Genomic DNA, 14,950 nt, shown 5'->3' on the forward strand with positions numbered 1-14,950 from the left:
AAAACATAACTAAAACCCAAGCCAACGCGGATAAAACCAAACCAAAACAACCAACCACAAGAACTTGCTAGAGAAAAAAAATGTTAACCCCACAAGTGAAGCAAATTATTTACTTTTTATATATACTTGTTGTATTGTCGTATGACTGTTTCTATAAATTATTGCATCCCATGTCCCTGTATCCCTATCACCGTACCGATGTCGCCGTATCGGTGCTTCGTAGGTATGAACCACTTCGGTGTTGTATCATACATTTTTTATCATTTAGAGTTCACCCCACCTCAAATTTTATCCGTCCTCCGCTACTGCATCCAGAGCAAGCCTTTAAATCAAGTAAATCTAGGCTGATGTGCTGATGTATCACTTTTGGGGCTCTATTGATATAAACATAACACATCATTTTATAGCTATCATTTTCAAACATATTGTCCGATATGGACCGAAATATCGATCAACATGGCCGATATCTGGCCCGATATGTCCACCGATATAGAACGATACGTATATGACAACAATTCTTTATTGTAAAGCAGTAACATAAGATTATGCATTTACAACTTCATTAGATATTATCAAAATCATCCACAATGTTTCGTACAAATGCATATATAGTATTGTTTTTAATCATAGAGTAAGCATTTTGTGAATCTTTCCTTAATAGATTCCTAATCAACAATTAATAAACTAGGAATCTAAAAGTGTTATGTTAAAGCATTGACATCATACATTTTGTTTTACTAAAAATAAATGTTTTGAACAAGAATAATGAAAAAAACTAGACATGTTTTCTCTGATATATCAACATATCGTCCGATATATCACCCGATATCCGACATTCGATATGTCGAAGCCAAACCGACACGAACCTGATATCCGATATTTTGAAGCTTGATCCAGAGCAATAGGTCTAAAGTTGAGGCTGCTGCCATAGTACCCTTTCTCATCTTGCATATACATGGTCCACATGTTAACTAACCAACTGGACAAGATGAACTAACGATGCAGTCCTGTGTACTAGTGTATAATTTCCATGTCTTGGGGTCAAAGAATTCAAGGACGCCATTAGCCTTGGAAAAAAAGGGCATGGCTAGTGGATGTGAGTCACGTGACTTCCCTTGACAAACTAGCAAGCATGTCACGTACAATCCATGACTTCGTTAGACTTCTTTCGGCCGTGGCATGCTTGTGCTTGTTGGACCAAGTCGATTTAGTCGGCCATAGACGACCACGCAAGTTGCGCGCATGCTCTAGCTATTCCCGTGCACGTACGTAGGCCGCCAGAGTGATCACGTCCTCGTCTCATCAACAGCCTGCTTCTCCTCCTTTGCCTCAAGCATATATAGCAGCAGCGGAGCAGCCTCTTCCGCTCAGCTGTGCGAACTGCTGCAACGATGTTCCTCAAGCTTCGTGTCATGCTCGTCTCCGTGCTCTTACTTTGTTACGGAACCTGCTCGGCCGCGGGCGTTTCATCTCGTGATGACACCCTGAACGATGGCCGGCGCAACATCACCGACGGCCAGACGCTCGTCTCGGCTGGTGGCGCCTTCACCCTAGGGTTCTTCTCACCGGGCGTCCCCAACAGGAGGTACGTCGGGATATGGTTCTCCGCGTCCACGGACGCCGTGGTCTGGGTGGCCAACCGCGACAGCCCGCTCAACGACACCGCCGGCGTGCTGGAGATCGACGGGGCAGGCAGGCTTCTCCTGCTCGACGGCTCCGGCCGGACCGCGTGGTCCTCCTTAAACACGACGACCGGTGGCGCTACTTCTTCTTCGTTGTCCGCGGAGGCGCGGCTGCTCGAGTCCGGCAACCTAGTGGTGGTGCGCGACGACGACGAAGAAGAAGGCGGCAGCGGCGCCGTGCTGTGGCAGTCGTTCGACCACCCGTCCAACACCCTGATCGCCGGCATGCGGCTGGGCAGGAACCCGCAGACGGGCGCCGAGTGGTCCCTCAGGTCTTGGCGCTCCCCGGACGACCCGGCGACGGGGGACTGCCGGCGCGCCATGGACACTCGGGGGCTGCCGGACTGCGTGTCGTGGCGCGGCGACGTCAAGAAGTACCGCACGGGGCCGTGGAACGGGCTGTGGTTCAGCGGCGTCCCGGAGATGGCGTCCTACTCGGACATGTTCACGAACCAGGTGGTGGTCCGGCCCGACGAGGTGGCCTACGTGTTCAACGCCACGGCGGCGGCGCCCTTCTCGCGGCTGGTGCTGAGCGAGGCCGGCGTGATCCAGCGGCTGGCGTGGGACGGCGGCAGCCGGGTGTGGAACGTGTTCGCGCAGGCGCCGAGGGACGTGTGCGATGACTACGCCAAGTGCGGCGCCTTCGGGCTGTGCAACGTCAACACGGCGGCCACGCTCTTCTGCGGGTGCGTGCAGGGGTACGTGCCCGTGTCCCCCGCGCACTGGTCCATGAGGGAGGCCGCCGCCGGCTGCCGGAGGAACGTGCCCCTGCAGTGCCGCGACGGCGGCGCCACCACGGACGGGTTCGTGGTGGTGTCTGGCGTGAAGCTCCCTGACACTGACAATGCGACGGTGGACGTCGGGGCGACGCTGGAGGGATGCAGGGCGAGGTGCCTGGCCAACTGCTCCTGCGTGGCCTTCGCCGCCGCCGACATCAGAGGAGGCGGCGGTGGCAGTGGCTGCGTCATCTGGGTCGGGGACATCGTCGACGTCCGGTACGTCGACAAAGGCCAGGATCTCTATGTGAGGCTGGCAAAATCCGAACTAGCAGGTACGTGCAGTTTGGACTTTGGATGGATCATGTTGCCCAATGGATTAATCTGTGATAGCTCTTGTTGAAATTTAGTTGGTCATGTATAACTGTTTATTTTCTTTCTGAAATGTATTTCTTCAGCTGCTAATAAGAAGAGATGGGGTATGTTGAAGATCTTGCTACCAGTCACAGCATGTCTGCTTGTACTGATGTGCATCTGCCTTGTTTGGTTATGCAAGTTCAGGGGTAGAATTTCAGGATGCAACATTGTTGTGGCACTTATGAGAAGAGGTAATATCACAGGTGGTGCTTAAACTTGCCACCGATGTTCACCTTAGTGCCTGAAGTTGAAAAATACATCGAACTGGTTTCAAAACTTGGCAGGAGCGTGCAAATACAGTGCTAATCCTATTAGTAGACGTTTTTACACTGACGTAGCACCTTAGTTCGCTTAGCATGCACAGACAACCTCGCCCTAGCAAACTGGAACTACTGGCCAGTACGCCGTTTTCTCGTGCCTGTTAATGAAAACATATCCTTTTTTAGAATAATGAAAACATTTCCTATTTTGTTAGATAAAGAGACGCGTTCGTTGGTTTTAATAACCTGCTGCAGTGCAGCCCTGTTTGCGCATGTTAGTTTGATTTTAGAAATTTGTTAAAAAAAGTTTGTAAATTATAATCACAGTAATAAAAATACATTTCAAATATTTGTGCTTCAATTTTTTTATAAATACATATAAATTAAATAACTAAAATGTTCATGTAATTTAAAAAATATTCAGCTATTTGCATGTGATTTATAGTTAAAGCTTTTAGTGAATAAATTTTCTAAATTGTTTAGTATATGCAAAAATAATTATAAAAAACTTAATTTTTTGAGTAAATTCCAAAAGTTATGCATGCTTGGCTTATGCTTAAATGAAAAAAAGTTATAGGTAGAAACAATTTTATTAATATTCACATGTGTATAACTTTGTTTTTTTGCGAGAAACATGTGTTTAACTTTCATCGTGTCATATATTCATATTTTTTATAATTAAAATATAGCTGGGATTGAATATTTTTTATAAACTGAAATTTTAAATTTTGCATATTTATGAACATTTTACATTATTGAAAATTCTTAAACAATATGAATCGTAAAAATGTACATGTAACTATTAAAAGGTTTATGTAGTTAAAATAATATTTCTGAATTTGTAGTATAGAAAATATTTATATAATTCTAAATTGTACGTCCATTTTTATAATCAGAAATACCATTTTATTTATAGGATACGTTTAAAACAAATATGTGAATATTTTTATTACTGTGATTATAATTTACAAACTTTTTTACAAATTTCTAAATGAAACTAACATGCGCAAACTGGGCTGCACTGCTGAGCTGATTAAAACCCACATACGTGTCTCTTTATCTAAAAAAACAGGAAATGTTTTCATTATTCTAAGAAAAAGGATCTGTTTTCATTAACAGGCACGACAAAACGTATGGCATACTGGCCAATAGTTCCAGTTTGCTAGGGCGAGGTTGTCTATGCACGCTAAGCAAACTATGGTGCCACGTCAGCGTAAAATCGTCTATTATTAGGATTAGCACTGTATTTGCACGCTCGCGTCAAGTTTTGAAACCAGTTCGGTGTATTTTTCAACTTCAAGCACTAAAGTGAATATCGGTGGCAAGTTTAAGCATCACCTGTGATATTACCTCTTATGAGAACTACTGACAAACAATATTTCAACTTTTCTTGTTAGGCAACCGTCGAAACAAGGATGTCCAGGCAAAGTCGATCCTAGGAGGAGCTTCAAACCAACTAATTGGTGATGAAAATATCGAGCTTCCATTGATTAGCTTTAGAGATATTGTTACCGCCACAAATGATTTCTCGAACGAGAACATGCTCGGACAAGGAGGCTTTGGGAAGGTTTACAAGGTAACAAAATAAGCTCACCCAGCAGCATGTATAACATAAAAACAATCTTGTTGACCTTAATAATGATAAAAATGACTGTAGGGAATCTTAGAAGATGAAAAAGAAGTCGCTATCAAAAGGCTCAGTAAGAGTTCTGGACAAGGAGCGGAGGAATTCAGAAATGAAGTTGTTCTAATTGCCAAGTTGCAGCATAGGAACCTTGTCAGGCTTCTTGGTTATTGTATTCATGAAGATGAGAGGCTGCTGATTTACGAGTACTTACCAAACAAAAGCTTGGATGTCTTCATTTTTGGTACGTTCAATTTTCCGTGTTGATAAAAGCTAACACATTATTTAACAGAGCTTAGCTGCATACTTATAACAACGTTGTGTACTGTTTTGCTAGACGCTGCAAGTAAGTATGTCCTTGATTGGCCAACAAGGTTTCAAATAATCAAAGGGGTAGCTAGAGGACTTCTTTATCTCCACCAAGACTCAAGGCTGACCATAATTCATAGAGACCTTAAATCAAGCAACATCTTGTTAGATGTGGATATGAGCCCAAAGATATCCGATTTCGGTATGGCAAGAATCTTTGGTCGTGACCAACAAGAAGCAAATACTAACCGAGTTGTTGGGACATAGTGAGTAATTCGTGCAAGATATTTATTTCGTTAAATTTTTCTATTCTTAAAGTTATTGTTGAATTGTGACGCAGTGGTTACATGTCTCCTGAATATGCGATGGATGGCGCCTTCTCTGTCAAGTCCGATACTTACAGCTTTGGTGTTCTACTCTTGGAGATCATAAGTGGTCTGAAGATTAGCTTACCTCACCTCTCAGAATTTCCAAACCTCTTAGCTTATGTAAGTACAATTTAATGCGAATTTGTGCACACTTCTGATGGAATTAGTAATTTATAGGAATTTGATTCAATTGATTCAGGCATGGAACTTATGGAATGATGGGAAGCCAATGGATATGGTGGACTCTTCCATTGCTGGTAACTGTTCACCAACTGAAGTTCTACGGTGTATTCATATAGGGCTCTTATGTGTGCAAGATAATCCTTACAATAGGCCACTCATGTCATCAGTTGTGTTCATGTTAGAGAATGAAACCACGGAACTTTCAACCCCAAGACAACCTGTGTATTTTGCATACAGGAACTCTGAAGCAAAAGAAACAGGGGAAAATACCAGCAGCTCAATGAATAACATGAGTGTCACGATGTTCGAAGGGCGGTAGATACTCCGTAATTTAATGTGTAAACCATTTCCCTTTTTTCAGTCATGTACTTCACTGTAAGATTTCAGTCATGTACTTAACTGTAAGCTTTTACAATATAAGAGAAAGGAGATTGTTCGGTTGAAGCAATGTTACTGAGGTTACGTTTGCTGCAATACCGGCAGAAAAATGCTTTTAGTTGAAAATTCTGCACACGGTTAATCTTTGACATCCAACACTCGATGCTTTCTTTATCTCCATCAAGGTTCAGGAGTCACAATAATTCACAGGGATCTCAAGGCAAGCGGTATGATAGACACAAAAGTAACTCCTAGAATTTCAGATTTGGTACGACACTAATTTTGAAATAGAGTTTGGATATGGAAATATTTGACTCAGAAGATGTTTTCCTGCTATATCCAAATTTAGTTGGAGTTTGTTTCTTTTCCTCCGACGTGTACTTGGCTCCGACCCTTTAACGGCAGTAGGTTGACGCAACTACCGACTATGCACTCCGTTTCTCCATGACTACTACCTCACGCTCTCCATCTATAACCCTCGCCTCCAGAAAACAGATTTCCTCACGTTCGACGGTGAGAGCAACCATCAACCCTTGCTGACCAGATACAGTATGTTCTTCCTCGGCCAATGCACACAGGAGTCCAACAAAGACCTTGTTGGCATCGTACCACATCATCGGCATCGCCGCCTTATGGTACGACCACCTTGAGGAAAAGATGGGATGACCGTCATGGGAGATCTTTCGGCAGCTCAAGTTTTTGTGTGTGTTATGGTGCTTATTTTTTGTTTGCTAAATTAGAAATATTGTTCACCTTGATCAATAAAATGTTCATACGTGTCTACACATGGAACAATTTATACTATCATTTGTTTTGTTCGTGCTACTCTCTCCATCCCAAGCAATAAGATGCGCACATATCCCAATATTAATGTTTGACCACAATTTAGACAACTCAAATGTGGGCTTCATGTGACAAAAATTATACCATTGAATTCGTATTCAAAAGAAGTTTCAATGGTATATTTTTTAAGTCAAAATATATATATTAATGGTCTAATTTAGGTTCGAAGTTGGACTTTGAAATGTGTGCACACCTTATTCATTGGAATGGGAGGGAATACCATTAGTTTGTTTGCTTACTATAGAAATTGTTCAGCTCAAAATTGGTACCAAATTGTGAGAATTTAGCAAAATACTGTCAAAGAACTCATGCGTGTTGAATTTTTGTTTACTCCCGTTTTGACAGTGTACTCTTGATTTGAAAGAAAGAAAGAAAGGAACAAGAGGGAAAAGGGAAAGTGGGATCCCTAGTCCGTTGCATATTGGGCTAACATTTTGCTCAACATCACTTGAGGAGTATTAATATAGTTTTTGTACGGATGAATGCTGTTTAGATGTGCGATGAACAACTTTTGTATACACGAAAATTTTCAAATATGTGATTATCATTTATTTTTCATATGCATGAACACTTACATGTAGGTGCCTGAATATTTTTTTAAATACATGAATATTTTTGTACATAAGAACTTTTTAAACAAGAGATGAACATTTACATTCAGATTTAAAAAATGCCCAACTCATGTTATTTTTTTATATACATATGAAGATTTACATTCAGTTTTTAATTTATTCGTAATATATAAAACTTTAAATATTAAAAACATTTTAAAACAATATTCAATAATATATTTTTTAACAAAACTTCTGAAAAAATTAAGCTTAGTGGGCTACACTCTTGAGCCGGCTCATATAGAACTCCATGCTTGTTTGCCTGCCTAGGGGTCTCTCGTGGGTGCTTACGTAGCAAAAGCCCAAAATTGGCCGAAGGGAGGCCCGTTGAGCGCTCTCAAATACATATAATGGAAAAGGTGCGGCGTCGCTCAGTTCAATCAACCATGCCGGCCAGCTCCAGCGCTGAAGGCGGCGGCCGCCGGCAGGATGTCATCGTGGTCACCACGACGGGTAAAGGGGCTTCAAGTCTTAGAGCAGCACAGGACATGTCTACATGTAGCCTAGGGACTGAAAAGAGACCTAATTACTCCATCCGTCCCATAATGTAAGACATTTTTTTAACACTACACTAGTATCAAAAAAACATCTTACATTATGAGACAACAGGAGAAGTAGATAGCAACGAGAGACACAAAGTACAAACTTTGGTTAGACATTTAATTTCTTATTTGGTCTGCATCCGGCGTTCGGTCGTGCATCTAGGCTCCGCTCCGCCTATGCGCACTGTTTCCTTACATAACTACCATTTCATGGCCAGGTTGACATTAAATTTGTGTACTATCATAAGCATGTGGACTGTCTTTGATAAATTTGACAGGGAGCTTACAAGAAAATTATGTAAACAAGGGCCAAGAGTGAGACCTTCAGTTACACATTAGAATTAGATGGCCGCTCCATCAAGTAGACTGCAAGTAAAATCATTGTTCGCCAGCTCTATTTTGTCTGCCTTGACAACAGCACTTAGTTGAAGGGGTGCAAAGCTCCGATCAGGCCCATAGAAATGAGGAAAGTAGTTACAGCCATCAGCTGCCTCATAAATTAAGCCATCTGCAATCTAAGATACACATGGATAGTAAGGTGTACATGTAAATGCTGTTGCATCAATAGGTGGCAATTTATGCATGTGTCCTAACACCCGTATAGATAAGTACACTAACCATAGTAAATATAGATCTAAAGATATAAAAAATTGGTTTCCTCAATAGCTACAATAAATTGATAGGAGAAGAAATAAAATGGATGTTTAAAGATTAATACCTTGGCAGTGTCAATTTGTAGCAGGTATAGATCATTTTGCCCACGGAAATAATTCTTTAGTGTCATCTTCACCTACACCAAGTCAAAGATTAAATAAACTTTACTTTTGAGAAGGACTAACGCGCGCGCGCACACACACACACGCACGCACACCAGTGCTCAACAGATATTACAATACCAGAACATGTGACAGTTCAAGAAAGTGAATGGTTGATGGCCCTTTTATCCAGTTAGTCCAGGATGCTAGGTCATGCTCATTGGGAGACGGTCTGCACATCTCCTTTTGGACTGATCAGTGGATTTCATCTGGGTGGTTTGCTTTCTTGTTTCCATCCCATTTTTCTTTTGCCATCGATCGCTTTGTTTGGTCACCTCGCAATTTAGTGGGTATCAGGACATTAAGTTGCACCCTGACCTGTCCACACCTGCTGCTGCTGAACTAGATAGACTGCACCAAATTATCTGTGACATTCAAGTGGTGGACCACAATTCTGAGAGTGATCTGAGATTGGGATGGTTAAATTGCAAACCGCCCTGTACTGCTTTCTTCTACAGGCTACTCACAACGCGTGCTGTCTTTTGGTCTCCTGCTAAATACATTTGGTGCTCTGTGATCCCAAAGAAATATCCTGTGTTTCTTTGGCTTGCTTTCAGAGCAAGATTGAATACACATGAAAATATGACAGGAGTTGGAGGAATATTCAGTACTGTTTCTGTGACTGTTGTCCCGATGTTGAGTCAATTAACCATATCATCCTGTGATGCAAGCTGACGCATGATCTTTGCACAGATTTGGGTCTCCTACCACTGGCTGAATCCTTGGTCTCCGTTCTTTCTTTCATGCAGACTGCCAGGCCTGATGACCCTCATTGGCACATGATCTTCACGGCCCGCACGGTGCAACTCTGGGAGGTCCGCAACAAACAGATTTGTGATCATATTTTCATCCCTCAGGCTGTCTCCCGGCAACAGAAAGCGAGCATGGCCAAGCTATGGAGCAACAGAATTGAGAACCATTCTCTGAAGGATTTCTTGGTTTCTTCTGCAGAGTGTTCGGCCCTACCTTGTAGCGTTCCTAAAATGACCATTCTCCCCTTTCTGTTTCCTCGCTTTATTTATGTTGCTTTGTAACTTGTTTTGAACCCCAGACTTCGTCCTGTTTGGAATATATAAGGTAGAATGAGGCCTACCTTCTTATCCCCGATTTTTTTTTAAAAAAAAGAGCCTAAAAACACATCGTTTCCAATTTAATTTCTCAATAGAAGAAATTTGCCGGATTTTATGTTATTTTGGTGCAATATGCTATACTGTTAATGGTCTTTTGAACGCCATTGATCCACATCTCGTTCCATGAATCACTCTTCAACTGCTTGCTAGTGTATTACGGATCATTAGAAATTAGTACTTGGTAGTACCAAACTAGTGTATTACGGATCATTAGAAAAGACATCCACTACAGTATGGACTACTGTATTTGGCATAACCAGAGGAATAAGCCCCAGATCTGGACGAGGCTAAGAACCCGAAGCTCTGCGACACCCCACCCAGGAAATCAACAGGAGAAGAAGGGTTCGCAATTCCAGATCAACAAAAGCAATGAAATCATACAGGAAATGGCACCTCCCAGCAGCATATACACTCATGAGTCCATGGTCAATCCCCATGTCCAAATCAAGCAATACAGGGGGGATCTACTGACAGAACAATATATCTACACTAGAATCTGAAGCAGAGTGCACATCTGACAGAGCCGAGAGATCTGGACTTCTGGAGGGGAGAGGACGGGGGTAAAAGACGGAAGGAATCGAAGAGATTGTGGGGGTACCTGGGCGAGGTCGCTGAGGTGGAAGCAGCCGGTGGAGCGGTCGAGGTCGCCGCCGAGGGTGCCGCCGGTGCGCTGAAGCTCCGCCCACTCACCCCCCGTGCTGATCCGGTACACGAACGCTGGTAGCGGCGGCGGCGGCGTTGCCATTGCGGTGGCCCGCTAACAACTGTGTTGTCCAAAGCGAAGTAAGTGGGCCGTACGTGTCTGGCAGTAAAAATAAGCTGAAGCAGAGGAATAGCACTACCAAACGTCACCGGCGATGCCCACCGCGCCATCGTTTTCCTCCGCTGTCTCAAAACTCCACGCGAGATGACACTCACTCTCCACCATGAAGCAGCTCCTTCCTCTCAGCCCCGTCCTCCGCCTACCACCACCATTGCAGCTCCTTCCCGTACCCAAAAAGGGGTGAATCTTCCAAGAAAATGTATGTTAAAAGACTGTCATCTCATAAACAACTAAACATATCACCAAAACATTTGCAAATGTCACCCCTCTTGACGAACATTCACCAAGTAAGGGTGTTCGTAGATAAAGCAATGATCAAAATACAAGCTGATAGAAACACACGCACACACCCAAGGCCGTCAGACTCGTCGTCGCGTCGGAGCAGCCCCAAGGGCGCCGGGTGGTCGTTGCCTGAAGTAGCGCTGAGGCCGCCGAATCACCATTGCGTGGTGCAGCACCCGCCATCGCGCAGGGGCTCGCCTGGTCGCAGTCGCATAGGTCAGATGAGGCGGCGGCGAGATTTGGGTTAGAACTTGGAAGGATAGGAACGGGTAGAATAAGACATGGAGTTACCTAATTACTGAAAGAGGGGGTTATGTGAAAAATGGAGTTAAGTGGCTGGTTAGTGCTCCCACCTTTGATCTCTGCCGCTCGCTATTGATCCAAGGTCCCACGATGGAAGTTTTCAGATTTGCACCGAATTCCAGTTTTCACTTGATACTTCGCCTAAAACTAATGCATCAACTTACATTTGTTTCTGGATCCTCCCCAATCTGACTATTTCATGTTTATACTATGAAGATCAAAACATGCAGATTCCCTCAAAGAATTACTAATTTCGAAGGACTTAGCAATTGATCCCTTTTGGGATTCCACTACCAGACAAATAATTTCTTGAAGACATGCCACTAAATAAGCTGCATGAAAATGGTGAATACAAGGGTCAAGAGCACCTGGAAACGAAATGATGGATGTAGATGACTTGATCCGTATGCCACAGTAATCAGCACGAACAAAAATACAACGCCATGAGGTGAATAAACTTTCTCCCTTCTCTAGTCTCCAGCCTGAGCACTCTCCCACGTTCGGATCCAATGAAGAGCAGAAGAAGACCCATGTAGATTTGGTGGATGTGCGCTGTGGAATCCTGCGCAGAGCTATTTATCAATGAATCTCTGAATTAAGGAACATAATTACTGGAAAGAACTTCTGGGAGGCACCGTCCTAGAGTCCTTGGTCCGTCTTTGTCCGTCTCACCCCTCCTCGGTGGCTCCAAGTAGTTCTTCTTGGTTCATCTCTAGTTTGCTTGGTTGTCGTCCGAAAGGTGTGTCGGTGCCCGGTACCTTTATATCTTGCCTTGGGTGTGTGCTGTGTGTCGTGGTGGGTGTGTTTGTATCGGTTCGCTCGGATGTATGTGGTGATGTTTGCTTTATAATATAAAGCGGGGGGCAACCCTTTTTCGGTAAAGAAAAACGTCTACCCTCTCGGTCTCTCTTCAAAGTCTAGGGAACGAGCAGAGCATTGAGAAGGAAGGAGAGCTGATCAGGGAATTCATGCCATTCTTTTGCGGGTGGAATTCACGCCATTAAATGGCCGGCCACGACACTGGAATCGGAGAGGCACGGTAGGGATTGCCGACCGCGTTGGGCCTGCGACTGGGGAAGCAAAGGAGTCGCGGGTCAAGTGCGGAAAGAGTGCGATCGATTCCTTGGGTGGTTGGGCCTTAATTTTTTTCGTGTATATTTTGGGCATCCTGCAAGAATACTACTTGGCCCAGGGCCCCTGCCTCCCCCGGGCCCAGGGCGGGCGCCCCGTTTGCCCGGCCTATGGGCCGAGCCTAGGCCGGGCCTGATGACAGAGCCTTCAAGAAGGGTAGGATGCCCATGGATGTCGCCGCCGTCGGTCTGGCCAAAGCTAGACATGGATTTCCCTCCGGCAAGCACACTCTACCTTCGAACAGGGTGCGGCCAATCGCCGATCTACCGTACCACCGCCATGAAACGGCCAACCCCAACCTCCACGCCGCCCACACGACCATAGAAGCACCCGAGCCACACATTCTAAGAGTTGTGTGTCCAGAGTGTGCTTGCAACTAAGACAACAGATGAAAGATAGGCTTCACAGTTGCGTGGCAAGATGCAGTTGTAATTAGGACAAAAAATGATCAGACCCTCACTAAATAGGATGTACTTGTAATTGAGATAAAAATGGATCGGCCTCAGTTGAGTATTGAGATATGGACTTGCACAGAGACTACAAAGGTTGATGAATTTCATACAAATAAATAAATAATAAAAAGGGGAAAGAAAATAAAGAAAAAGGAAATGGAAAAGTAGAAAATAAAAAAACGTGTCGCTTGCTACGAACGAAAAGTGAACGGGAAAGAGAATTGAGAGTGGCAAAATTGCAACGACCAGTGCCGTACCCGTTTTTGGAGCTCCTATACGACGCTTTAGGCGCCTGTTCTAGAACCTGGCGCTCACGCAGCCACTGCCGTGGCCAGCCCAACAAGCGCTGCTAGTGGCTCACTCGGCCACACAGCGACTTCGTTTGCACTGTTATCTAAAGAAAAACTACATGCGCACCGGTCAACTGCTGGCCCATCAATCGTTCATCACCAGTTGACTTTTAAAAATAATGGATCTAAAAAAAGATCAAAAAATCCAAAAAGATTCATGATTTTGAAAAAATATATTAGGAGTTTGAAAAAAATTCATGATTCAAAAATTTCAAGGAATTCAAAAAAAGTTCCTGGAAGATCGCAAATTTGGAAAAAAGTTCATCAAAATTTGAAAAATGCTCATGAATTCAAACTTTTTTATATTTTTTGGAAAAAACATGAATTTGAAAAAAATCATTGATTTTAAAAAGAAGTTCATCAATTTTGAAAAATAAATCACAATTTGAAAAAAGTTCATCAATTTTAGAAAACAAAATCATGAATTCGAAAAGAAGTTCGCGCATTTAGTAAAAAGAAAACATAAAAAGAAAAAGGAAAAAAGAAAAAGAAAAAGGAAAAACCTGAACAAAACCGTTACAAGAAAAAAGGAAAAAGAAAAAAAATTGAATGAAACCATTCCAAGAAAAAGAAAGAAGAATGATGAAAAGAAGGAAAATATTGTAGGTCACAATAGGTGAGTTGGCTGGGTGGACTTGCAACTGAAGAGAAAAAAGAGATTGGGCCTAGTTGCATGTCAATAATGGACTTGCAACTGAGGCTCATTATGAAATTTTAAAAGTTGGTGAATTTCAAAAAAATAGAGGAAAAATATAATAGTATCAAAAAATAGAAAATTATTGGTTGGTACGTGTTTATGCAATTTCTTCACCATGTATTGACTTTAAAATAGGAATTACAGCAAAAAGGAATATCAGAATGCCCCCCCCCCCTCACATGCACACACAACACAGCAAAAAAATATGAGTTTCCCTAAACAAAAAGCAAAAATATATATGAGTGGTTGTGTAGAAGGGGTGAGTCGCTTCGTATTTCACAATTGATCCTCTTTCCACTTCCGACCCACAAAGAAAAATATCACACACTACAAACATAGAAAACGAAATCACTAATTAAGGAGTACTCGTTGCAAAGAACACTCCACTTTCCCAGGTCGCGACAAGTGGCGCACATGCAGCGCGCCACTTGTCGCAACCTGGGAGTTTTCCCTTTTTTCGTAGATTTGTTTATTCAAAACGTTTTATCTCTTAAACCGTGCGTCCAAATCTCGAACCATTTTCACCATTGGATTCCTCGCGTCGAGATCTCCAAAACTAAATCCCATGTTGATAGGTTTTGACGAACTTTTTTTTCACGAAAAAAACCGGGCGAAAAAACCGAACCGGGAGCACGGTTTTTTCCCTTTCCGAAAGCGGCACGCCCGTGCCTCTCGTGAAATCATAACTGTGCCTCTCGTGAAAGCAAAACCGTGACTCTCGTGGAAGGAAAAAAAATAGAAAAAGCGTTTTTTTCGTTTCCGAGAGGCACAGCCGTGACTCTCGCGAAGGCACAACCGTGCCTCTCGCGAAAGCAAAACCGTGACTCTCGCGAAAGAAAAAAAACAGAAAACGTGTATTTTTCCTTTCCTAGAGGCACGGCCGTGATTTTCGCGAAAGCACAACCATGCCTCTCGCGGAAGCAAAACCGTGACTCTCACGGAAGAAAAAAAAAACAGAAAACGGGTTTTGTTTTTTCCTTTCCTAGAGGCACGGCCGTGACTTTCGCGAAAGCACAACCGTGCCTCTCGCGGAA

At 43.2% G+C, this 14,950-nt stretch overlaps 2 protein-coding genes across 5 annotated transcripts; one reads left to right on the forward strand and one right to left on the reverse strand.

The window, feature by feature from the left end:
- Nucleotides 1-1,392: 1,392 nt before the first annotated feature.
- Nucleotides 1,393-6,007, forward strand: LOC119356960 (receptor-like serine/threonine-protein kinase SD1-8). Of its 2 annotated transcripts, none has more exons than XM_037623940.1 (7): nt 1,393-2,733; nt 2,857-3,006; nt 4,473-4,651; nt 4,733-4,943; nt 5,037-5,274; nt 5,349-5,496; nt 5,576-6,007. In XM_037623940.1, exons 1-7 carry the CDS (start codon nt 1,413-1,415, stop codon nt 5,876-5,878), a joined length of 2,550 nt encoding a protein of 849 aa, XP_037479837.1. In that variant the 5' UTR covers nt 1,393-1,412; the 3' UTR covers nt 5,879-6,007. The 2 variants fall into 2 exon arrangements, with proteins under 2 accessions (XP_037479837.1, XP_037479839.1); XM_037623942.1 differs by having other exon boundaries at nt 2,857-2,961.
- A 2,145-nt stretch (nt 6,008-8,152) lies between these two features.
- Nucleotides 8,153-10,862, reverse strand: LOC119356961. 3 transcript variants are annotated; one of them, XM_037623944.1, is made up of 4 exons: nt 10,721-10,862; nt 10,477-10,642; nt 8,652-8,723; nt 8,153-8,448 (listed from the first exon to the last, which is right to left on the reverse strand). In XM_037623944.1, exons 2-4 carry the CDS (start codon nt 10,621-10,623, stop codon nt 8,275-8,277), a joined length of 393 nt encoding a protein of 130 aa, XP_037479841.1. In that variant the 5' UTR covers nt 10,624-10,642; nt 10,721-10,862; the 3' UTR covers nt 8,153-8,274. The 3 variants fall into 3 exon arrangements, with proteins under 3 accessions (XP_037479841.1, XP_037479842.1, XP_037479840.1); XM_037623945.1 differs by lacking the exon at nt 10,721-10,862 and adding an exon at nt 8,830-9,807 and having other exon boundaries at nt 10,477-10,595; XM_037623943.1 differs by lacking the exon at nt 10,721-10,862 and having other exon boundaries at nt 10,477-10,674.
- Nucleotides 10,863-14,950: the final 4,088 nt, after the last annotated feature.

Source organism: Triticum dicoccoides, chromosome 2A, assembly GCF_002162155.2.
Source record: "Triticum dicoccoides isolate Atlit2015 ecotype Zavitan chromosome 2A, WEW_v2.0, whole genome shotgun sequence".
Lineage (NCBI taxonomy): Eukaryota > Viridiplantae > Streptophyta > Magnoliopsida > Poales > Poaceae > Triticum > Triticum dicoccoides.

What these genes read in the sequence shown, in the direction of transcription:
- LOC119356960 (XM_037623940.1), top strand. Translation starts at nt 1,413, where the DNA reads ATGCTCGTCTCCGTGCTCTTACTTTGTTACGGAACCTGCTCGGCCGCG. An exon ending in GGCAAAATCCGAACTAGCAG is followed by an intron (nt 2,734 to 2,856) that starts GTACGTGCAGTT and finishes GTATTTCTTCAG; the next exon opens with CTGCTAATAAGAAGAGATGG. An exon ending in TGTGGCACTTATGAGAAGAG is followed by an intron (nt 3,007 to 4,472) that starts GTAATATCACAG and finishes TTTTCTTGTTAG; the next exon opens with GCAACCGTCGAAACAAGGAT.
- LOC119356961 (XM_037623944.1), bottom strand. Translation starts at nt 10,623, where the DNA reads ATGGCAACGCCGCCGCCGCCGCTACCAGCGTTCGTGTACCGGATCAGC. An exon ending in ACCTCAGCGACCTCGCCCAG is followed by an intron (nt 8,724 to 10,476) that starts GTACCCCCACAA and finishes GACTTGGTGTAG; the next exon opens with GTGAAGATGACACTAAAGAA. An exon ending in TACAAATTGACACTGCCAAG is followed by an intron (nt 8,449 to 8,651) that starts GTATTAATCTTT and finishes TGTGTATCTTAG; the next exon opens with ATTGCAGATGGCTTAATTTA.